This window comes from Galeopterus variegatus, unplaced genomic scaffold (genome assembly GCF_000696425.1).
Source record: "Galeopterus variegatus unplaced genomic scaffold, G_variegatus-3.0.2 Scaffold806, whole genome shotgun sequence".
Lineage (NCBI taxonomy): Eukaryota > Metazoa > Chordata > Mammalia > Dermoptera > Cynocephalidae > Galeopterus > Galeopterus variegatus.
In genome coordinates this window covers 130,505-144,567 of record NW_007726917.1, presented here as the reverse complement: position 1 = coordinate 144,567, position 14,063 = coordinate 130,505, and the positions used below count along the sequence as shown (strand labels likewise).

Sequence of the window (14,063 nt, the reverse complement as noted above, 5' to 3'; positions counted from 1 at the left end):
AAGGCAGGAAGGTGAGGGCCTGGGATCCTCCCTTCCCGCCTGGCCTCGCTGCTCCTAAATTCCTTTTCCCAGAGAAACGTCACCGCCGCCGCCGAAAGCTTCGGTTACAAGATCTTCAGCGGCCTTGTGAAGGTACTGCTCCCGTGTGTGAGCTTGTCAGCGTGCATATATGCACGTGTAAGTGTACGGAACGCTGTGTGTGCTTACCTGTCCGTGCACACCCACCTATGTGCAAACCTGTCCCCCATGTGAGTGAGCACATCTGTGTGAACTCACGTGTGCATAGGCCGTTTGTGTGCATGAGGCTCCCAGTGTGAGCACAGGGTTTGCTTATGTGTGCTTGCATAACTGACAACAGTGTGCTCTGTTAAGGTGTGTGCAAGTCTGTGTGTGCGAACTTACCCTTGCAGGTGTGCCCACATATGTCTGCCTGGATGGCTACAGATTAGTGTGGTCAGTGGGAACACTACCTGGGTCTCTGGAACCCCTTCCTGGTTTCTGCCTTCTAGCTTCCAGCCTTTGTCTGGGCTGTGACTGCCACACCCCTGCTCCACCCCACCAGGTGGCTGGCCTCCTGCCCCTCTTTCGAGATGCATCCCATAGGCCCCTCACAATGCTGTGGCCTACAGACTCTGCCCTGCAAGCCCTGCCTCCCGATCGCCAGGCCTGGTTGTACCATGAGGACCACCGTGACAAGCTGACAGCCATTCTTCGGGGCCATGTGATCCGCAATATTGAGGTGGGTGCACCCCCAGATCTGGTCCCCACTGCCTGCAACTTAGCTTGCCTACCCGGCTCCAACCATGGCTCCATCTGCTCAGGCCTTAGCATCTGACCTGCCTAACCTGGGCCCACTCCGAACCATGCATGGGACTCCCATCTCCTTCTCCTGCAGCCGCACCCGGCCCGTGAGTATGGGAAGAGGGCTTGGATAAGGGAAGCAGGAGGCAGGGGCTCTGGCAGTGGTGGGCTGCAGTGCACCTCTGATCCCCATGTATCCTACATTTTCCCCCTGCAGGGTGAGCTCATGGTGGGTGAGGATGAGGCCCGCATTGTGCAGCGACACCTGCCCTTTCAGGGTGGCCTGGCTTATGGCATCGACCAGCTGCTGGAGCCACCTGGCCTTGGGGCCCGCTGTGATCTCTTTGAGAAAAGGCCACTGTGGCTGGTGAGAGAGACCATAGACTGGAAGTGGATGGGCAGGGGCCCAAGCCCACCTGTCCTGTCCATCCACGTGACCTTGCTCTGTTGGCCTCCATCCCTTCCAGAAGATTTGCAGCATCTGCGGGTTGGAGCCTCCATGTCCTGAGGGATCACGGGAGCAGGTAAAGGACTGGGGGCTGGTGGGGGGGAGGGGGCAGGACACAAGGGGCCACCAAGCTCAGGCTGTCTTGGCTTGACTTCTCTTGACCCAGGGCAGCCCTGAGGCCTGCTGGCGCTACTACTCTAAATTCTGGACGTCCCCTCCTCTGCACTCCTTGGCACTACGCAGCATCTGGGGCCGGCCCAGCCTCTGGGGGCAGCCCCAAGGTCTGGGCAGGGGCTGCTACCGCAACTGTGTCACCACCACCTGGAAGCCCAACTGCTGCCCTGGTCACTATGGCAGTGAGTGCCAAGGTGAGCCTCCTGAGGTTGCAGATACTGCTTGGCTCCTCTGGCCCCCAAGATAGCTGAGGGCACAAGCTCTAGCCATTTTCTCTGAAAAAGCGTATTGGGGAGCTCTGGGGCCAGGAAGATGTGGGTGGTGAGTAGATTTTACTTGACGGAATGCTTGAAGAGGCAGGGTGGGTGTGTATATGATGCAGAACCTGGTGGGTAGTGCTGGGGGTCTGGAGGGTTCTCAGCAGCATGGGGACAGGGGTGGACTGGTGCTTCTGGAAGAGCATTGGCTGCCACTGGGTGGGGGACAGATGGCAGGGCTGGGCTGGGGGCGCATGTATGGGGGTCTTGATGAGAGCCCTGGCCCCACCTCACTTCTCCCACCCTATCCCCTAGCTTGCCCTGGAGGCCCCAGCAGCCCCTGTAGTGGCCATGGTGTGTGCCTGGACGGCATGAGCGGCAGTGGGCAGTGTAGATGTCATTCGGGTTTTGCCGGGACAGCCTGTGAACTCTGTGTGCCTGGTGCCTTTGGACCCAAATGCCGAGGTGGGCTGTCCTGCCCCCCTGCCTCAATTCCCTTGGCCCTTATGTGCCAGTCTTTATCGTCCTGCCTGTCTTCCCCCAGCCTGCCGCTGCACCACCCATGGCCGCTGTGATGAGGGCCTTGGGGGCTCTGGCTCCTGCTTCTGTGATGAAGGCTGGACTGGGCCACGCTGTGAGGTGCAGCTGGGTGAGTGGCCCTCATGCTTGTGCCCAACCCTGCACACTTGTATACACTTGCATACACTCAGGTGGATGCACTGAGGGTGGGTGGGACAGATGGAAGCCAGGAGAGCAGCTACTAACCTGGTTATGTGGGGATGGGCCCTGGGGGACAGAGCTGCAGCCTGTGTGTCTGCCACCTTGTGCACCCCAGGCCATGTGCCGTGTGGGCAACAGCTGCGAGTGCAGCCTGGGCTATGAAGGGGATGGCCGTGTGTGCACAGGTAAGCAGGTGGGTAGGGATGTGGAGGTGGGAGGGCTCCCATTCTCCTCCACTCACCTAGTCCAACCATTCCCTCCCTATCCCCAGTGGTGGACCTGTGCCAGCATGGGCATGGTGGCTGCAGTGAGCACGCCAACTGCAGCCAGGTCGGCACAGTGGTCACCTGTGCCTGCCTTCCTGACTATGAGGGCGATGGCTGGAGCTGCCGGGCTCGCAACCCCTGTGCAGACAGCCACCGTGGGGGCTGCAGTGAGCATGCTGACTGCCTGAGCACCGGTCCGGTGAGAAAAGCAGCTGGGTGGGAGGCCCCCATCCTGGCTTCCCAGCTCTGAAGGGCACTCACTGCTCTCCCTGCCTCAGAACACGCGGCGCTGTGAGTGCCATGCAGGCTACGTGGGTGATGGACTACAGTGTCTGGAGGAGCCCGAGCCACCTGTGGACCGCTGCCTGGGCCAGCCACCACCCTGCCATGCGGACGCTGTGTGTGTGGATCTGCACTTCCAGGGTACGCTCCCCTGCCCACTCCCAGTGGCGCTGGCCACCTTATCACTTGGCGCTGGCCACCTGACCATGCACCCCTCCTTTCTGCAGAGAAACGGGCTGGTGTCTTCCACCTCCAGGCCACCAGTGGTCCTTATGGCCTGAACTTCTCAGAGGCAGAGGCGGCATGTGGGGCCCAGGGAGCTGTCCTTGCTTCACTCCCTCAGCTCTCTGCTGCCCAGCAGGTGTGTGGGCCCGGCAGTCAGAGCCAAGCCCATGGAGGCCCCTCAAGTTGGGCCTTGGGTCTCAGCATTCCCTCCTGCCCCTACAGCTGGGCTTCCACCTGTGCCTCGTGGGCTGGCTGGCCAATGGCTCTGCTGCCCACCCCGTCGTTTTTCCTGCGGCAGACTGTGGTGATGGTCAGGTGGGTGTAGTCAGCAAAGGAGTCCGCGAGAACCTCTCGGAGCGCTGGGATGCCTACTGCTACCGAGTGCAAGGTGCGTCCACCCCACCAAGCTCCGTTTCCTGGCTCCGCCCCTTGCTACCAATCCACCAAGCCACTGCCTGCCTTTCCTGCAGACGTGGTCTGCCGATGCCGAGACGGCTTCGTGGGTGATGGGATCAGTGTGTGCAACGGGAAGCTGCTCGATGTGCTGGCTGCCACTGCCAACTTCTCCACCTTTTATGGGGTGTGCAGGGATTCAGCCTTGGGGGGTGGGTGTGTGGGGCAGAAGGTTCCTACTCATGGTCCCGTCTCCTGACTCACCTAGATGCTGCTGGGCTATGCCAATGCCACCCAGCGGGGTCTTGACTTCCTGGACTTCCTAGATGACGAGCTTACCTACAAGACACTCTTTGTCCCTGTCAATGAAGGCTTTGTGGACAACATGGTAACTAGCAGGGACATGGGCAGAGCAGGCCCCAAAGATGCTCTCTCTGGCTGGCCCAGGCCAACAGGCCTTGCTCTGCCCACAGACGCTGACTGGCCCAGACCTGGAGTTACATGCCTCCAACACCACCTTCCTGAGCACCAACATCAGCCAGGGGGCCTTGATCCCTGCCCACTCAGGACTCAGCCTCGTCATCAGTGACATAGGCCCTGACAATAGTTCTAGGGCCCCTGTGGTGAGTAGCTGTTCCCCTACCCTGCTGGTCCCAGCTTTCACTCACCTGCTGGGCCTGACTCTGGTCTCCCTGTAGGCCCCAGGGGCAGTTGTGGTTAGCTGCGTCATCACATGGGACATTGTGGCCTTCAATGGCATCATCCATGCTCTGGCCAGCCCCCTGCTGGCACCCCCACAGCCTGTGAGTTGGGGGAAAAGGGGGTGAGGCAGAGCTTCTAGGGCTGAGGGGGCTGTTCTGGTCGGGTCCTTGACATGCTCCTTTTTTGCATCAGGTGATGCTGGCACCTGAAGTCCCACCTGTGGCAGCAGGTGCAGGGGCTGTGGTAGCTGCTGGAGCACTGCTGGGCCTTGTGGCGGGAGTCCTCTACCTCCGTGCCCGAGGCAAACCCACAGGCTTTGGTTTTTCCACCTTCCGGGTAGGGTTGGGTTGAGGGACTAGTGGGGGTGGGCAGGGTCCTTCCATTTTGCTTGAGGCCACTCACCACTCATCTCTCTGGCTCCCAGGCGGAAAGTGATCCTGATGACGACTTCTCCCCATGGCAAGGAGGGACCAGCCCAACCCTGGTCTCTGTCCCCAACCCCATCTTTGGCAGCCATGATGCCTTTTGTGAGCCCTTTGACGTGAGTGTGGGGGTGTGGGGAATGTGAAAGTGGGCCTAGGGTCCTTCTTGGCCTGCCACCAACAGCCATCCTCTCTCAGGACTCGCTCCTGGAGGAGGAGTTCCCTGACACCCAGAGGATCCTGGCAGTCAAGTGATGTGGCTGAGGCTGAAGCAGAGACATATGCAGGAAGGAGGCCACTTTTATTGCTTGCCTGGACGGACGCCCAGTGTGGACAGGGTGGGAGGGGCTGGGACCTGTCCCAGACAATAAAGGTGCCCTCAGCGGATGTGGGCCATGTCACCGAGGAAGGGTGTCTTCATGCAGCCAGTGCACAGCTGGTCCATCCAGAGGGGTGCCTCATGCTGCAGGGGCGTGCGGCGTGGGTAGAAAGTGAAGTCCACGCGGTAGTTGAGCAGGCAGCTGAGGGAGGCCATGTAGAGGTCGGAGAAGCGCACGAGGCGCCTTGAGAAGTAGGTAGGGTTGTGGAAGGTGCGGAAGATGCTCCCAAACTGAGCATTGAATAGGGCCTTCGTGATGCACCTGGGTAGGGAGACAAGGGCGCTCGAGGGGTGGGTACAGGAGGGGCTGGTCCAGGGCCCCTGCTCTGTTCCACCTGCTCACCTCAGCTCCTGCCGCTCCTTCATCCAGGCAGCCAGCACCTGCCGTGACTCTGCGTCCTGATAGGTCTGGGGGTGACACAGTGCATGCTGGGTGTGTGTGCAGGGAGGCTGCAGCCCTGGCCCCTCCCTGTGGGGCGCCCCCCACCCCCACACCTGCATGCGCTCCAGCAGCCCTGTGAGCGCCTGCTGCCACGTCAGCGAGTGCATGTACTGCTCTGTGTTGATGATGCGGATCTCGCGCTCCAGCTCGGGGATGATGGCACCCGTGCGCCAGCCATGCCGCAGCATAATGTCCTGGTGGGTGGAGTGGCGGGACTGGACTCAGTGTCAGCTGGTAGGGCTCCCTCCCCGTCCCCCTGCAGCCCAGTCCTGCCCCCTTCACCGCCAGGTCACTGTAGAGGTGATCTCCGAAGTAGAGCACGCGGGGTCCGCGCCATTCTGTCAGGCGCAGGAAGTCAAACAGGTTTCCCTGGGGAGAGGAGAGGGAACACTGCTGAGCCAAGTGTGCTCCCATGGGGCTGCTGGAGCCAGGCTTCATTTTCTACCAGTCCTCCCAAATCACCAGAGGCAGCTCAAACCCAGCCGGATGCTGGGCTGCCCTTTCCCGTGGCCTTGCTCTCCCCCCACCCTGGGCTCTGGCCCTTGCCACTTACCCCTCCCACTTAGAAAGGGGGGCTCTGCCTGCTGCAGGAACATCTCCTGTAGGCCTGGCATGGTGCCCTGTGCCTCAAGGACCTCCCCTCCCTGTGGCCTCGCACCCACCCCAGGCTTGGGATCATGTTCCTATGAGAAACAAACAGCTGGGAAGGCCCCACAGCCCTAAAGCAAGGAGACCCGGAAGTCCCTGCTGGCCTCCCCAGCCTCTGCCCAAAGGGACCCAGCAGGCCAATGGTAGACCTCACTGGGAACCATCTGCTTCTGCTCCAAAGCTGGAGAAAGATGGAAAACCTGAAGCCAGGTCCAAACATAACTGGGGAAGCTCTCGGGGGAACAAGAACAGGGGGCTAGATCAGGAAGTGCAGCAGCCACAGTGGCGGGAGCCGCACCCCAGCAGCGAGAAGCAAAGCACAGCACACAGAGCAGTCTGTACAGCCAGGAGCCTCAGAGAGATGGAAACCATGGGGAAGCAGGTGGTTGTGGAAGAACTTTAACTGTAGAAATAAACTCAAGTGCAGAGGCTGAGGAGGGAGGTATGTGTGGGTGAAACGCTGAGGAAGTGTCTGCTGGCCCAAGAGAAAGAATCTTGAGGGGCAGGAGACCAAGAGAGGGCAGAGAAAGACGTGGACCTGGAGAGGCTACTGAGAACCAAGCAGGAGCCAACACACACAGCATAAGGACACTTCAGAACACCAGGCTGAAAGCAGCCAAAGAAGATGAAGTCACATGTTTCCCACAAAGGTGTGTGACCCTCCTCACCTGCGGCCAGATGCCAGGACAAAGGACCTGAAGGGCTGTGGAGAGTTGGGGTGCTGCAGGGCGGGAATGGTGGGAGTACGCCTGCAGGCCAGGCCTGGGCACTGGGCACCCCACTGCTGCTCCTTGTAGCTACTCTCCCAGCCAACTGCTTCCTCTTCCCCGAGCCCCAAGGCCTCTGGAACCCTCACCCCTAAGACCCAGCTCAGCCAGGATTTCCACATTCCAGCCAGGGCCAAATGCCTTAATCCCCTGTTGCTTACAGCCACCCAATCCCCAGTCCAGCACCAGGTCCCCTTCTCATCTTCCCAGCCAGGCAGGAAGGGGGGTTTCTCCTCAGAGTGCCCATGAGCTGCCCCACAGGCCCAGACTTGTTCTGAGTGCAGCAGAGTATTCAGCCCTAACTAATGACAGTTCCATTTGTTGGGCACTTAGCAATTGCTGGCCATTCTAAGGACCTTCCGCAACCCAAGTAGGGAGTATTATATGTCTTTTGCAGATGAGGACGGCAAGGCAGGGCCAGGCTCTCCCTGCTGTTGAGCAGTGGAGTTGGAATTCAACCCCAGGCAGCTTGACCCAGAGGCCAAGCTCTTGACACCTCCTAGACTTGCTCAGTGACAGGCATGCGCTGGTGGCCCTTGGCTCCAGCCCCACAGTGTGAGGCTGGTCAGGGCTGTGTTGCTGTGTTGCTGCTTCAGATGCTGCCCCTGCACAGCTCAGGGCCTTGGTTAGGTCCTGTGCCCCTGCCATGTGCTGCTCCCATAGATGGCCCTCACCTGCCGGTAGATCTTGCCCTTTTCCAGGCGGGTGATACGGTCCCACTGGAGCGAGCCCTTCTCGTCAAGTTTTCTGAAAGGCCTGGGTGAGAGTGAAGGACTTGATCTGATCTGCGGCAGGGCCACGTGCTGGCTACCTGCCCCCTCCTCTGTAAAGGCCCACCTGCTCAAGTGGGCCACATGCTCACAAAGGGGTGTCCTCACCCCAAGCACAGAGGGTGGTGAGCAAGGGCCAGGCTGGCCTAGTGCCCCAGTCCCCTTATTGGGGGCAGGGCTCTATTCCCCTTCCCTGGCCCTGCCGACTCCTGCTGGGCCCATACTTGCGCCGGTCGGTGAAAAAGCTGGGCTTGTCTGCCTGGACGATGACCACATCAAAGAGCTGGCGCCAATCGGGACCCACCATGTGCCGCATCCCCTTGTCCCTGTGCAGAGGTGGTACAGGCGGCAGGTGGTCTGAGGGCAGCTCTGACCTGCCCACCCTGCCCAGGGCCTGGCCCTGCCCTGCCTTGTCCCCGCTTCTACAGCGGGGCTGGACTCACACAAAGCTGAAAGGACTGTTGGTGATGAGGAACAGCTGTTTCCCATGGGCCACCAGGCGGCTCAGGACAGCAAAGGTTTCGTCCCCTCTCAGGATGTACTTCTCTGATGGGAGAAGATGGGTCTGTGAGGGCCAGCCTTGCCACCCCGCTCAGGCAGGCCGCGGCAGGGCTGCTGTCCACCCTTACCCATGTCCTGCTCAATCCACTGGTACATGAGGCCCTTCACGTGCACATCTCGAATGGCGTCCTGGGGGCAGTGGCGGGACAGTGAGGGGCAGTGGTGACCCAGGAGGGCCTGCCCTGTTGTGGCTGGACTTCCCCTTCCCTGCCATCTGAGAGACAGACCCAGCATCCTCACCGTCACATCCTTGTAGAGATGTGCTTGGTCAAAGTCCAGGCCATGGCCCAGGAAGTGGTCCACTACGCAGGAGAGCAGCGCCATCTCTGGCAGTGAGAAGATGTCCATGAACTGCTTGATGGAGGGGCCCTGTGGAGGGGGCCACTATCTCAGCAACCCCTTTGGCTCCACCACCCTCAGTGCTGGAGACCAGTGACTCCAGATCTGCCTTAGGACACCGGTAGGGGGTGCAGCCTGTGGGTCAGGGCTGGCCACTGGGCTGTAGGCACTGCCTCCCAGGGAGCCAGCATCCACAGAGAGAGCACCAACCTGGGCTGCCCTGGGCAGCAGTGTGTGGAGAGAGTACCTTGCCATAGAAGCCGCTCATCTGGTACAGGGGGATGTGCTGGGTACCCCCATACAGGTCAATCACCTCCTCGTCTGGCACAGGCTGGAGGCCCCTGAGCAGTTGCATAGATACCATCAGTCTAAGGTTGTCCTGAGCCCAGGCAGCAGCACAGGGTGGGGGCGGGGGCAGGGCAGAGTCAGCACTGACCTGTAGGCCGTCCCCAGCTGCACGTAATGGAAGGCATCAATCTTCATTAGAAGGCTCTATGGGTACCGGGGGTATGATGGGTGGTAAGGAAGTAGTTTTGCCATTGGCCCTGAGCCAGCCTCTTCCAGCCCCCACGCCAAAGCTTCAATTGGACAATACCAAGGGGTGGACAGATGAAGAGACCTTCCTCTAGAGGTGAGGGGGCCCAAGGAAGTAGCCCCTTTACACGTCCAGTCAGGAGGGTCGGGGAGTCAGTGTCCAGTCACTCACCTTCTGAATGTCATAGTGGAGGCCACGGATGGCGAAACTGGGGTCGTAATCATACTTCCGAATCCCTTCAGGGTACTGTTGGGGGTAAGTGGGCCAGGCCTAAGCCAGTGGCACTGATAGACATGCTGGCTGGGCAACCACCTCAGGGAATCAATCCAGTCACCTCCCCAGGGTAGCTGCAGGCCAGGGGAGCTCCATGACTCAGCCCTGGGCTTAGGCCAACCTGGGACCTGCTCACCTCCAGGGCCTGGGCATAGGGGCTGGCACGGGCCCCCTGCCTGGCTAGCCTCACCTTGTAGTGCTCAATCAGGATGTCACGGGCAGCACTGAAGATCTCAGGGTGTAGTGCATCTGCATACTGGGCCAGTGTGTAGTCGTAGTCAAAGCCATAGACCTCAACATCACGTAGACTGATCTCGTTGTTGGCGTAGATGGCGGCGGGGTTCAGGAGACTGCAGACCTCGGGGGGCAGGAGGTCTAGATGAAGGAGATGCAAGGAGGCAGTATGATGGGGGTGATGAACTTGGCAGCAGCAAGTGGTTTCTGAGCACTTTATGGGTGCCCAGCCCTGTAGGCCTCATGAAACACGCTTGAAGGCAACTCTTTACCCAGTGCTGCAGATGGTCAAACTGAGGCTCAGAAAGGTCACGTGGTTGGGGTAAGGCAGAGGTGGCAATGGGCTGAGCCCATGGCTGGAGCTCCTCCTCATGGGTCCCCCACAGTTGCACTTGGTTATACTGCCTGTGTTACACCTGCAACCCTCCAGGAACACCTAGCTTGTGCCTGGTCCAGGCTCTCAGCACTGAGCCTCATCAGACACACGGCTGTGCTTGAACCCTGCCAGCTCCCCACTGGCAGGCAGGTGTTCACTGCTCCACTGTCTGGCCCCAGCACAGCTGCTCCTACAATGCGAATCCTCTTCCTAGCTCAAAATTCATTCAGGAGCACCACTGACTGGCCCCTGTGCAAGAATAACTCCTCTGCTCCTCTCTCAGCTGCCCAGCCCTGACGACTTGCCTCATCTCCCAACCTCCTTGGGCAATGTGAGAGGGGAAGCATCTGGGGACTGAACACTCCAACCCAGAGGGTGCTGGTTCTGCCTTGGACAGACTAGGGGAGCTGCCCAGCCCTGACGACTTGCCTCATCTCCCAACCTCCTTGGGCAATGTGAGAGGGGAAACATCTGGGGACTGAACACTCCAACCCAGAGGGTGCTGGTTCTGCCTTGGACAGACTAGGGGGCTGAGACGCATGGATGCTGCCTTTCTACCTCTAGAGTCGGGGATGGGGCTCAGGAATATTAGTGGGGTGGGGAGCCCCTTTACCGCTTAGGCTGCCAGCTCTGAGCACCTGCTGCAGCCTGGGAAGCAAGGCCTGTCTAATCGGATTTCAGCTGCCTGCCAGCCACATAATGACATTTGCTGACTCTAGTCAGGGAACATTGCTAATTACGACAGGAGGGACAGGAGGGACAGGAGGGAGGTGTGATGTTGTGTTCTGGGCCATTACCCAGGCTGCTCCCAAGATGAGGTTGAGCGGCCCCAGGTTCACCTGCCTTAGTTTCCCCATATGTACAACGGAGGAGGTGGATGGGAAAGATGTGATGGAAAGGGCATGGGCTTTGAGGCCAGCCAGAACAGATCAGGTCCTCTCTCTTACGACTTTAGGGATGATATCTCAGCTCTTGGGCCTGTTTCCTTGTCTCTAAAGGAGGAATAAAATCATACCAACCTACAGAATTACTAAGAAGGTCATGTAGAAGGTGCTGCTCTGTGCAGCAAACATATGCTGGATTAAATGAGTGATGTGCCTCTGGAACCCATGAGCTCCCTGTCCCTGATATCCCTGTGTCATTCCAGGAGCATGGGTTGCAGGGAAAGGGGAAAAGACAGGACTAGGTAAACAGGGCACTGCCTCACAGGGGCCCCAAGTCCAAGCCTCTAGGGAATCCTTGTCTCAGCCACAACCAGTCCTGACTACAGAGCAGAATCCCTTGGCTTTGCAGTGTGCCTGGCAGTTGCTGCACTCAAGAGGAAGACACCTTGCTGATGTGCTCCTCTGCCCAGAGCATTTGCCTTGGAGGTTCCTTGGGAACACTGGGTTCTGCCCCCACCCCTTTCCTTTAGAGCCAAGTGCAAGGTGTGGGTGAGGAAACAAGTGTGTCTGCTTCCTCTGGTGGCCCCAGGCTAGCACAGAGCAGCTGCTCCCCAGATTCGTGGGTGTGTACAGTTTACTTCACCTGGATGCATGCATGTGAGACACAGACAACTGCAGCCCTCTAGGGAGCTGTTTCTGAGGCAACACTCACCTGGTGGCACTAGGACCCTGGGCCTCTGCTGCTCACCTCACTGGGCCTCATCCTCGCCATGGCCCTGATTTCCTGGGTACCAATTGTGACTATGACTCTTGGTACAGTGTCCAGAAGCCCCCCAGGGTGGCAGGGGTCTGCTTGGCAGTGCAGTTCCTTGCTGGCACAGAGTTCTGGCCAAGTCGGGGCCTTCGCCTCTGCTCTTGAGTATGTTCCCAGGGACAGACAATCCTTCCAGAAACAAAGCATCCCACAGGGCCTGGCCTCTGGACCCAATTTCTGGACTGAGAAAACCATACTTCTGGGGCCATAGGGTCCCACTCCCCTCCACAGGGCTGTGGTGGTATATAGGGCCGCCAGGTGAGGATATGCCCCCACCCCACACTGGCCTGCCAAGTTCACAGTCTCACTGTCCAGCCCCTACCCTCCTTCGTCCTCCTCAGCCCCCAGCCCCCACACCTGCCCCTGGCTCCAGGTTCCAGGGCCAACTCCTCCCTGGCAGCCATGAGACGCACTTGTGTGTCTCTTACAGGCTCGTCTGGTTCAACCCTTACTCCAGTCCTGTGAGGTAGTCACACTTATTCCTCCATTGTCCACATGGGGAAACTGGGGCTCAGGGAGGTAAAGCCACCCAGCAGTAGGCAACAGAGTTGGGATCTGCATTCAGGTCTCCCCCACCTGCCTTAATCATTGGGTCCCTTGCCTAGCCTTCCAACGTTACCACACTGAGGCCAGGTGGGGCGGGGGACCTGCTGCACTGCTCTCAGGACCGAGGGGCTGGCCTGAGGCCTGGCTCCTTGGTAAAATCTGGCAAAGATAGCTCCCTGGCTATCTTTGTCCATAGCCATTAACCCAAAGTCTACCTCAATTCCCAGAAAACACAGACAGATGGGGAGAGTCAGGACCCAGAGGTGTGAAGTTGGCTCATCCTGGTGCTCATCATGGCACCTTGGTGGAAACGACCTTGCCAGCTACACAACAAGGGGAGCTTAGAGGGTCTGTGAAGATCTGAAGATGCAGGTGGGTCCTGAAAGATGATGCCCAGTAGATGCCCCCTGCTTCTCCCCTCCACCTCCAAGGCAGGGTTCTTGGGCCACTCACAGAGGGTCTTCTACAGGCCCAGATCAAAGACTTTTCCTTACATAACACCCCAAGCCTGCCCTCCACAGAGACAAATTCAACCCAGGACCCCAAGGGCTGGCAGAGGCTCAAGGGCTTCAAAACAACCATTCCTCAGGGACCTAACTACTCTGCCTTCAGCTTGTCAAGAAGCGAGTCTCAGCCACCTGCCAGTCCCCAAGTCTCCACACCGCTGGAGTAGCAGCCCCTGTCCAGTCAGTTGGAATCTTCCAGACAGGGTTACTCTGTCTTATCAGACAATGAAAGTCACATCACCCCTGGGAGTTCCTGCAGAAGCTCCCCTGCCCCTTCTTGGCCTTCCAAGTCAGAGTGACAGAGGCCCCAGGATTGTGTTTTATGCCTGAGAACTGAGAATCCAAGAAGGTAAGGCTTCCTAAGGGTCACCCAGCTGGTGAGTGATAGGGCCATGACCCAAACCACATCTATCTGCTGCAGAGGCAGGGCCCCTCTAGACCGACCCGGACAAGTGGACATGTCCAGTACTCTCAGCTCTCCCGCCTCACCAGTGCACCCCTGCTTGCCCTCTCTGAGAGGAGGCCTCAGGCCTCACCAGCCCGTTTTGCCGCGGGAGAGGATGGGACGGTTGAGTGCCCTGTGCAGCCTTGGGCAAGGCTGTAGCAACCCTTCTGGATTCCAGGGGACCGGGCTGACTTGGTCTCGTTTCTCCAAAGCCTTTGCCTCCCGGGCTGAGTGCGCCAGACCTACGGGGCGAGATCAAGAGGTGCCTGAAAAGTCCAGCCGGTGTCCGCTTAGGTAGGGCCGACGCTAGGAGCCCGTTCCGGCGGCCAGCGCCGCTCACTGGCTTTGTCCACAGCATTCCCGCCCCAACTAAGGGCCGGCGGAGAACAAGGGGTTGGGGGCATTTCCGCCACGGCCTCCCGGAGGGCGGGACCCCGGAGGAAGATGGCAGGGGCCCCGCACTGTGGCGGCCGCTCCAGAAGCCCCGAACTCCTTTAGATCGAGTCGGGGAACAAACCTTCCGCCCGCCGCCGGGCATCGGGGCGCCCAGAGGCCCCCAGGATCACCCGCCGGAGCCTCTCCCGATAAGCCGCCCGTTCCAGGGCTCCAGTCATCCCCACGGAGCGCTTCCCCCGAGGAGCGGCGCCCGGGAAGGCTCGGGGGCGGTGCCCTGGTGCTCGGTCAGTCCGTCGCGCGGGAGACACCCCGGGCGATCGTCCCACCCCGGTTCACCCACCGTGCACCAGTCTCCGCATGTCCTGGTAACGAGCCCACAGGTGCGCGCTGAGCTCCGCGCCGCCGGTGGGCGCCTGGCCGGGCGCGGAGCGCGGGGCGCCGGGGCAGTGGGCGCCGGG

The 14,063-nt window shown here is 59.7% G+C and overlaps 2 protein-coding genes across 2 annotated transcripts in view; one reads left to right on the top strand and one right to left on the bottom strand.

The window, feature by feature from the left end:
* Nucleotides 1-5,156, top strand: part of STAB1 (stabilin 1) — a 25,970-nt gene extending 20,814 nt beyond the window's left edge. Inside the window, exons 46-65 of the mRNA XM_008572573.1 lie at nucleotides 73-132; nucleotides 563-739; nucleotides 822-908; nucleotides 1,019-1,168; nucleotides 1,269-1,325; nucleotides 1,416-1,617; nucleotides 1,996-2,145; nucleotides 2,225-2,329; nucleotides 2,478-2,585; nucleotides 2,672-2,865; nucleotides 2,945-3,089; nucleotides 3,176-3,309; nucleotides 3,396-3,561; nucleotides 3,644-3,753; nucleotides 3,835-3,954; nucleotides 4,040-4,189; nucleotides 4,265-4,369; nucleotides 4,461-4,604; nucleotides 4,693-4,809; nucleotides 4,889-5,156. Of these exons, the coding sequence (XP_008570795.1) occupies nucleotides 73-132; nucleotides 563-739; nucleotides 822-908; nucleotides 1,019-1,168; nucleotides 1,269-1,325; nucleotides 1,416-1,617; nucleotides 1,996-2,145; nucleotides 2,225-2,329; nucleotides 2,478-2,585; nucleotides 2,672-2,865; nucleotides 2,945-3,089; nucleotides 3,176-3,309; nucleotides 3,396-3,561; nucleotides 3,644-3,753; nucleotides 3,835-3,954; nucleotides 4,040-4,189; nucleotides 4,265-4,369; nucleotides 4,461-4,604; nucleotides 4,693-4,809; nucleotides 4,889-4,945 (2,538 nt within the window). The 3' untranslated portion in view covers nucleotides 4,946-5,156. The remainder of the gene's footprint in view (nucleotides 1-72; nucleotides 133-562; nucleotides 740-821; nucleotides 909-1,018; nucleotides 1,169-1,268; nucleotides 1,326-1,415; nucleotides 1,618-1,995; nucleotides 2,146-2,224; nucleotides 2,330-2,477; nucleotides 2,586-2,671; nucleotides 2,866-2,944; nucleotides 3,090-3,175; nucleotides 3,310-3,395; nucleotides 3,562-3,643; nucleotides 3,754-3,834; nucleotides 3,955-4,039; nucleotides 4,190-4,264; nucleotides 4,370-4,460; nucleotides 4,605-4,692; nucleotides 4,810-4,888) is intronic.
* Nucleotides 4,975-14,057, bottom strand: NT5DC2 (5'-nucleotidase domain containing 2). Its single transcript, XM_008572552.1, has 14 exons — nucleotides 13,946-14,057; nucleotides 9,595-9,779; nucleotides 9,303-9,377; nucleotides 9,033-9,088; nucleotides 8,844-8,937; nucleotides 8,498-8,626; nucleotides 8,326-8,386; nucleotides 8,140-8,242; nucleotides 7,921-8,022; nucleotides 7,601-7,682; nucleotides 5,794-5,880; nucleotides 5,565-5,705; nucleotides 5,413-5,477; nucleotides 4,975-5,331 (listed from the first exon to the last, which is right to left on the bottom strand). Exons 1-14 carry the CDS (start codon nucleotides 13,962-13,964, stop codon nucleotides 5,070-5,072), a joined length of 1,461 nt encoding a protein of 486 aa, XP_008570774.1. The 5' UTR covers nucleotides 13,965-14,057; the 3' UTR covers nucleotides 4,975-5,069.
* Between the last annotated feature and the right edge of the window lie 6 nt (nucleotides 14,058-14,063).